Below are 8,576 nucleotides of genomic sequence, written 5' to 3'. Positions count from 1 at the left end.
ACCGCGCATCTTGCTTGATGTGATCCCAAGCATTCGATTTTGGACGCTAGAGTAGGACTGAGCTGCAAGGCGGCGCTCCTAGACCAGGTCGTGAAGCACAAGCAACCAGCCCCTAATCGCGTAGACACGTAGTGCAAGATCTGAGCAGCAGCTTAGTTGACAAGCTAAAAGTATATGCTTGGTACTTAAGTATACATGCTTGCATGCATATTTGAGCAGCAGCATAGGCACTTTAAAGTTTAAACACACTACTTACATGCATAGTTCCTAAGCTGGATGTGCTATCTAATAAACTTAAGTTGTGTTTTTTCCTTTATTTGATAATCAGCAATTGTGCTGAAAAATTTGTGATAATCGGCTATTTACGTTATAAATTATTCCTTTTAGCCAAAAAAAAAAAAACTGTAATGCCTTAAACTAAAAAGTTTGATTCGTGGTTGCATGGTTACACAGCGTCCCTAGGCTACAGAAATCCTCTTCTTTATGTCAGTATGTGTGCGGCAGGAGAATGGTTTTCGTCCCCTGGTGTAAACAGCACGGCTACAAGGTCAACGCAGAGACACCGAGGGCTACTAGAAGGTCAGAGTGTGACAAGGCCTCGTTTAGTTCCAAGTTAAAAACCAAAATTTTTTTAAGATTCTCCGTTACATCAAATCTTACGGCACATGCATGGAGTACTAAATGTAGACAAAAAAAAAAAACTAATTACACAGTTAGCCGAGAAATCGTAAGACGAATCTTTTAAGTCTAAATAGTTCATAATTGGACAATTTTTGTCAAATAAAAACGAAAGTGCTACAGTAGCCCAAAAACAAAAAATTTTCGGAACTAAACGGGGCCTGATTTGTCTTGCATGTTTCGTTGCTTGTCCTCATTGTCTTGTGGGCGCAATCAACCAAAGAAACATGAAAGGAAGACCAGGTTTTTATGATTCTTTCACATGTACTTGCAGTCTTCTAGTACTTATATACACGTATCAAAATAGTATGTATATACTTATAAGTCAACAGCAACGGACGAGGTATTTCCTTGCCTTCTCCAACTGATCCTTTGCTAGGGGCAACAAGCTTACAAAATTTACTAGATGTGTGAAATATTATTTACAAAATACTACGCCATCATCCTCCCAGTAAAGTAAAGGAGCACAATATCCTCTAAAAAAAAAAAAAACAGCACAATAACTTATAACTTTAACTAATCAACGAATCCATAGATATGGCGTACTCCCAATATGACAGTCAAATCTACTTGCACGACCCAACGAATGCAAAATCCCTTGTCCAGGAGGTGATTTTCCCTGCTCCTATCGTCATTATCTCTTCTGGAAGTTAAGCTTCATGATGGCAAAGCCAAACAGGGTTGCAAAGAGCACCGCGAATGCCACGACCACGGCGGCCACCCAACCCAGCCAGCTGTGCTTGAAGTCGAAGTAGTCCTCGACGAACACCTTCACGGGCCTTTTGTCGTCCATCGGAGTCATGACGTCACCGAACTGTGACACCACCAGCCCGTACAGCGTCCACGCCACGGGGCATAACCAGCAGTACCACCTCCACCAGATCGGTGTTTTCTGAAGGTAGCAGGAGGCAAGAACGGGAATGAGCTTTTGGAAACCGTAGAGAAAAGTTGCAGGGGGCATGAGGAGGTCTTACCGGTCGGGGGATGATGAACCCGGAGAAGAGGTTCCAGATGGCGTAGAATGCCGCGGAGACGATGGCGGCGATGTTGTAGTTAGGTGTCAGCCCGACGGCCATCATGCCGTAGAATGTGAAGTAGAGCAGTGTGAAGTACCCAAAGAAGAGGTACCAGAAGAACTTGGCAGCCGTCCACTCGAACCCGATCATGGAGTACACTATGACACTGTATAGAATATCCTGAACCAGTGCGTATGGGAGCTCAATGACAACCTGCGAGGAGACAAATTGATCAGATCAGTGCCCTGCTCTCTAGAACATGGGCCAACAGGCAACAAGCAGCAGAAAAAGCCGCGTGTAAAATTGATTTCCAGGAGGAACATTCACCTGGCCAAACGCATATGGGAAAGCTGAGTACATGCCAGCAGCTCTTTCACGGTAAAAGACTGTCCGCTCCACGGCCACCACTGGCTGAACTGAGGTACAATTCATGACCCCGATGAACAGCACCGCAGCGTACATTGATCCCATGGCATTCATCAAATCTTGTGATGTATAACTGGATTATAAGAAGCAAAACGTAAATAAAAAACTGAAGGTCAAGCCACTTGTTTGCCATAAGCAATGGTACAATTGGGCATGACTTACATTTTGCCACCTAGGTCCCAAAAGATGGTGCCAAGGAGGAGAGCAATGACGGTAGTGAAAAAGAACCTAACGGTATTGTAAGGAGGGTTCCTCCAGTATGACAGGTTCTGCTTCCACAGGCAAGCCACACATTGTGTAATGGAAGACTGTGAGTACTTGCTAGAGAAATGCATGTCACTTGAACCTGGTGCTGGTTGGCTCAATTCCTTTATCAAGGCCTTGTTCCTCCTGTAAAATGTAACAAGCAACACATCATCTACTGCAGAAATTCCCTGGAGAAGGAAGGTTGGTTAATACTGAAATGTGCATTGGTATGTACCAACTGATATTACTCCGTTTTGCTGGGTAAGTTTATTATACTGTAATTAGTTCTAATTGTTTAGATTTTTTTCCTAGTTGTTAATATAACCACCTATGGTTATTTTCAAAGATGAAGTGACTAGTAGGGTTTCGAATTTACTTACTGGTAGAGTTCAGATTTCTTGTACATATCACTGAAATCAAGACCTAGAATCTGTTCCTGAGAAGTTGTGGTCACTTCCAGCATCCATGTTGCTGGATTGTAGCCATCTTTAATTTTGCTGACCCCTTGAATCGCCTGAATAATATGAAACCACATGATCTTCTCAATAATTTTAAGGAATTTCATAGATGGATATTCAGATTCCTGTAATATCATTTACCTCGAAATAGTTGATTAGCTCTGAAGAATGATGTCCAAGTGGACCAGCATAGATCTCTTCTCCACCACGCTTCATAAGGAAAAGCTGCATGCATTAATCAAACATTTTAGACACGGCAAGTTGCAACATAGTTCAAGGTTTGGAAAATTAGCCACAGCAAAACAAGTATGACAAATGCTGACCAGAAAGTAGAGGGTAGTTGGAAGTAATCCTATGTGAAATCTCACTCACCTCATCAAATGCTTCAAATATGTCAATGCTAGGCTGATGTATCGTGCAGACCACAGTTCTACCAGTATCAACAGTGTTCCTCACCGTCCGCATCACAATTGCAGCTGCTCGGGCATCAAGCCCAGAGGTTGGCTCATCCATAAAGATGATTGATGGATTTGCAACCAGTTCCACAGCAATGGTAAGCCTTTTCCTCTGCTCAGTTGACAGACCATTCACTCCAGGAAGTCCAACCAAAGCATTTCTCAGTGGTTTGAGCTCCACAAGCTCCATCACCTCCTCAATGAAGATCTGCACATATAATGGTGAGCGACTATCTACCAACTGTATCCTTCTATGGGTGGAAATTGCAACTATTTTGTGGAACTAACCTTTCTTTTGTTCGAATCGATGTCCTTGGGAAGCCGGAGCCATGCTGAGAAAAGCAGGGACTCATAGACTGTCACCTGCGGCGAGTGGATATCATTTTGTTCACAGTATCCTGATACACGTGCAAAGGTCTCTTGTTTCTTTGGGTATCCTGAAATGCGGATGTCTCCTTCAATGTACCCACCTGTCTTTCTCCCAGCTAACACATCCATCAAAGTAGTTTTTCCTGCACCGCTGACGCCCATCAGTGCGGTCAGCACACCAGGCCTAAAAGACCCACTGACACCTTTGAGGAGCTCCAAACGATCTTCTTGTACACCTTGTGCTTTCATTTCCTGAATTTAATTTCATGACCAGGGTTACAAAATAGTGATGAAATTGCATTTGTTGTGTAAGAGATCAACTTTCTATATTTCACCTGTGGCATGTCAACAGAGTATTTGATGTTGTCAAAGGTGAGCGAGAGTGGGTCAAATGGGAGGATCATTCCCTTTTTAGTCGAGGCAGAATCATCTTCCATGATTGCAGAATTAGTTTCACTGTGGACTCCTGTTGATAGATGACTGCTTGCTGATACCAAGTGATTGCCATCCAGAACCTCCCCTTTGATGTTGGCATGCTTCTCCTGCAGCTCCTCTTCGGATACAGATGGCTGGGAGTTGCCATATGCTGGAAATTAACAAGATGGAATCATTCGCACTTCACAGGTTCGAATACTTTGAAATCAGAGAACAATGAGAAAATCAGTTTGGGAGTTACTCACGCTTAAGGTACGTAAGGGCAAGAGTGAAGAGAGCGTTGAAGAGTATGGTGAACCCAACCAAAGCACCAAAGCCAATCCAGTACCACTTTGCTTCTGTGAATACTGCACGGGACTTGAGGGTTTGCACACCTAGGGTCTCGTTGGAGGCAGTGCTATTCAATATTTTGTCCCACCTGTGACCCAACATCTCATTCACTGAAATGGCATTTTGTGCATACATCATTGGGGAGATCCAGTAGCCCCATATCCACCATTTCTTAATATTATCTGCATGACGAAATACAGACAAGCATTAATTTAAGAAGCTATGTTGCAATGAATTAGAAAGAGAGAGAAAAATGACTTCTAACCTCTTATTAGAATAAATCCTCCCAACACCATGACAACCAGCAACATGAACGATGCGAAGACATTAGCAACAATCATGTTCCTCGATACCCCACTAACAAACCGGAAGAGTGCAGCTGCCATCTGATTGACCGCTAACAGAAGCAGATACTGCTTGAAGAACCTGGGGGCAACCATTACTGTTAGAACATTCATAGCACTTTTTTTTTGAAGGAAACATTCATGGCACATTACCAGAGTAATAAGAATGGCTAAGGATAAACATTTAAACAATTGGAAAAATCTCACCTGCCGACATTTGGGTCGAACCCAATGACATAGTATGTCAAGAATACATAACCGCCAACCTCGATAAATGTGATGGGTACCTTGACGATCCATGAGGGTAGAGTGTAGGACCATGCCGGAAAGAAAAGGAGATCCCTCTGCTTGAAGAATATAGGCAGCTTGAAGACAGTTAGCGACAGCTCAGACAAGCCATTGAACATGATCATAAGCACACCAAAGAAGACTGCACCCATGTAGAGAACCCCGTCATTCACTGTGTCATGCTTCATCTTCGTACGGAAGAAGAGAGTCATTGCAATGATCGACATCAGTATCAGCTGTAATGCCAGAGCACCAAAGTGTCAGTCATGTTTCAGTTATTTTTTCTCTACATGCCAATCAATCATACTGTTTGGTCTTATGTGTTACCTGGAAGGTTCTGAAGATGTAGACAAAAGAGTTCCTCTTCATGAGAAGGATCTCCCGGTCTATGTTTGCTTTGAGCAACTCCTTGCCACTCACACCATACCTTGTGGTGGTTAGTGCGGCTGGGTGGCTTTTGCTCTTCTCGAACGGAACAGCAAGCTCATTTGCTATAGCTCTCCCCGTGTGGAATGACTTAAATGCAGTCGCAAATTCCTTCACGGGCACAAACCTGTAGGGCTCATCAGGTCGCACCCAGTACTGTTTCTGATCTTTTTTCGAAGTCACCTGCCAGCATTTCGAAAGAGATAAGATAACAAGAACTTTATGCACTTATGTATACTGAAATATGGTGGCACAGTACATACTTCTTGCAGGAAGTCAGCGACACCCTTTCTCTCAGGGCATCTGAAACCTACTGACTCGAAAAACTCAAGCACTTCTTCTCGGGGGCCCTGGTAGACAACCTGACCATCTGAGAGGAGTATGATGTCATCGAACAAGTTATAAGTCTCTGGTGCCGGCTGCAGTAGGGAGATAACAGCTGTGCCACCAAGGATGTGAATGGACTGCCTGAGTGAATTCACAATTTGGAATGTAGTGGAGCTATCAAGCCCAGTTGAGATCTCATCCATGAAAAGCGCCCTGGCTGGCCCCACCAGCATCTCACCTGCAGGGAACATCCAAATGATATAATTCAGAAAGAACTTCAGCAAAACCAATGTTGTTGACCTAATATATGGTTATGAAAGACAGTTTTACCAGTTGTAACACGCTTCCGTTGTCCACCAGATATGCCCCTGAGCATCTCATCCCCTACCATTGTGTCTGCACATATCTCTAGTCCTAATATCTGCAGCAAGTGAAGTGTACATAGTTAAGACATATTTGAGTAAGTCAATCTAAAATTGCTTGATTTGAGGCTAAAAGGTGCAATGTATACCTTCAGAATATAGTCAGTGACCACACTGGCATCTTGCCCACCCATTGCATACGCCTAATTAAATTAAGCAGGAAAACCATAGTTTTGATTATGATTGGCCAATTATTCATGGAAACATAAACTACGATATAAAAAAATCTACTGGATTTAGTCAGGATCGCATGCCTTCATGAATGCATCAATATCAGCATCAGGCTTGATATTGGCCGCCTTCTCTCGTCTCGACAGCTCAGTCAGCATGTCTAACATAAAGGAAAGAAGCAAGACCCGGTAAGCATATCAATGAATAGTATAAATCATACATGGTAGGCAAGCAGAACAAAAGCATATGCATGTATCGCATGACTCATTGCTCGGAACTGTACCAAAACAGGAGCCAACACCCTGGCAGCGTGCAGAGAATGCAAGCGTCTCCCTCACAGTCATCTCTCCTATGTGGAGGTCATGCTGGCTGATGTACGCGGCTGTCCTCTCTGGAACAAACTCTGTCATCTCGTGACCATTATAGGTCACTTTGCCTGAAAACTGCACGGTGTTTCACTATAACATTAGGCACTGTACATTTCATTAGAGTAGTTAGTACAAAGCATACAGCAGTTGCCAATGAAAGATGCCCTGTTTCTTGAATGCCCAGTTTTGTCCAGAAGTACAAGGATACATTTTGTTTGGTTTTTGCGAGGCGTATTATTATTGCAAAGAAGTATAAGGATACATTTTGTACTACCTTGAGGTCTTTGTCAAGCCTTCCGGCCAAGGCGAGCAACAAACTGGTCTTGCCTGATCCAGGCGGACCTAACAGAAGTGTCATCCTGCATAAACGCAAAAAACGTGAGGTTGACTGGTGGAAGAAGCGAAGGAATCGAAGACTTGTAGTCCCAGACTACTAAACTGTCTCTTTTTTTTCTTTTCCCAGACCAACACAAGCAGAAAAACAAAAAAACAGGAATATAGAATTACACTAGTTGACAAAAAACAAAAAAACAGCTCATTGATTCTGTAGATGGAAAATACGGAGTAGTTTGACTTTCTTGAGGACAAAAAAAAAACAATAATAAAAGAGCGATTGTTTTACTCAACTACCTGCGAGGTTTGATGATTCCGCTGACGTCGTGGAGAATGGGCATGATCCGCTTCCTACTGGGCAGTATGTGCAGCGCGTTCGCCGCTTCCTGCGTCGAACAAAGAGGCGCACCGACCAAAGTTCAAAATCGATCGTCTTTCGCTATCGGAACTAACGGGTGGAATGGCGCGCGTACCTCGACCGTGTTGACGATGGAGTTGACGACGGTGGGGAGGCCGCTGCTGCCGACGCGCACCTCAGCCTCCGCCTCAAGGTTCTGGAACCGCACCTCGATCGTGGGCATGTTGATCCCGACCCTGCAGCAATCAAACAGCGCGCGGGCGGAAATCGTCAAACACCCGGCGAGCGATAGGAATTCGAGTGCAACCGCGCGCAGCTCGTCGCGGAGCGGGCGAGGGGTTACCTGTCGATGCGGTCCTTGAGCTTGAGCAGGAATCGCTCGTTGTCCTCGTCGGCGACGCGGACGAGGCGCTCCAGCAGCGCCCGCCTCTCGCGCGGGCCGAGGCTGAGCACGTCGACGTCCACGAGCCCCTTCCCGCCGGCCGCCTCGGCGCCGTCGAGCGGGACCATGGCACGGCGGACGCGGTCGTAGGTGGGCAACTTCTCTAGCGCGGCCCAGCGGAGCGCCTCCTCGTCGTCCTCCTCCCTGGACGAGCGCGAGAACACGTCGTCGCCGCGCCGCCACATGGAGCCGCCGCCCCCCCGCCGCAGACTCGCCACCTTCTGAATGTCCCCCGCCGCGTCCATCTCGCTATCCCTCCAACTCCTCCCCCTGCTGCCGCCGCCTCCTGCTAGTGCTCCCCCTACCAATCCACACCCCGCACCACAACGCCGAGCTGCAACCCCCTTAACGATGGGAGAGCGTTCAGGCGGAGGGTGGGGTTTTTGTAGGGGTGACGCGTTGGGACGGGGGGAGGGGATAACGAGCCGACTCGACTCGTTTCGGCTCGGCTTATTCTGTCTCGTCAAGATACTCGGCTCGACTCGTTATCCTAATAAGCCAGAAAGCTAGCTCGGCTCGGTTCGTTAAAAGCTTGAGTTGGCTCGTTAAGCTCGCGAGCCAGGTATAAAAAATACACAAAATATAATATTTGCATTTATCTAAAGTTTGAGAATAATAATAATACAAAAGAAATACATCTAACAACCTTAAATCGAATAAAAAATTAATATGCGCTAATATATA

General features: G+C 45.3%; 1 protein-coding gene across 2 annotated transcripts; it reads right to left on the bottom strand.

Moving 5' to 3' along the window:
* Positions 1 to 950: 950 nt before the first annotated feature.
* On the bottom strand, positions 951 to 8,230 carry LOC136450123 (ABC transporter G family member 36-like). 2 transcript variants are annotated; one of them, XM_066450421.1, is made up of 22 exons: positions 7,794 to 8,230; positions 7,566 to 7,686; positions 7,390 to 7,478; positions 7,034 to 7,118; positions 6,675 to 6,834; positions 6,475 to 6,551; positions 6,310 to 6,363; positions 6,129 to 6,219; positions 5,735 to 6,036; positions 5,373 to 5,654; positions 4,965 to 5,281; positions 4,679 to 4,839; positions 4,329 to 4,595; positions 3,984 to 4,234; positions 3,568 to 3,900; positions 3,197 to 3,487; positions 2,966 to 3,049; positions 2,747 to 2,880; positions 2,283 to 2,510; positions 2,022 to 2,193; positions 1,653 to 1,907; positions 951 to 1,570 (listed from the first exon to the last, which is right to left on the bottom strand). In XM_066450421.1, exons 1-22 carry the CDS (start codon positions 8,135 to 8,137, stop codon positions 1,313 to 1,315), a joined length of 4,356 nt encoding a protein of 1,451 aa, XP_066306518.1. In that variant the 5' UTR covers positions 8,138 to 8,230; the 3' UTR covers positions 951 to 1,312. The 2 variants fall into 2 exon arrangements, with proteins under 2 accessions (XP_066306518.1, XP_066306519.1); XM_066450422.1 differs by lacking the exons at positions 951 to 1,570; positions 1,653 to 1,907; positions 2,022 to 2,193 and having other exon boundaries at positions 2,424 to 2,554.
* Positions 8,231 to 8,576: the final 346 nt, after the last annotated feature.

The sequence above is a fragment of the Miscanthus floridulus genome, chromosome 5 (assembly GCF_019320115.1).
Source record: "Miscanthus floridulus cultivar M001 chromosome 5, ASM1932011v1, whole genome shotgun sequence".
Lineage (NCBI taxonomy): Eukaryota > Viridiplantae > Streptophyta > Magnoliopsida > Poales > Poaceae > Miscanthus > Miscanthus floridulus.
Note: the sequence above shows the minus strand (reverse complement) of the source record. Positions and strands in the feature narration are given on the sequence as shown.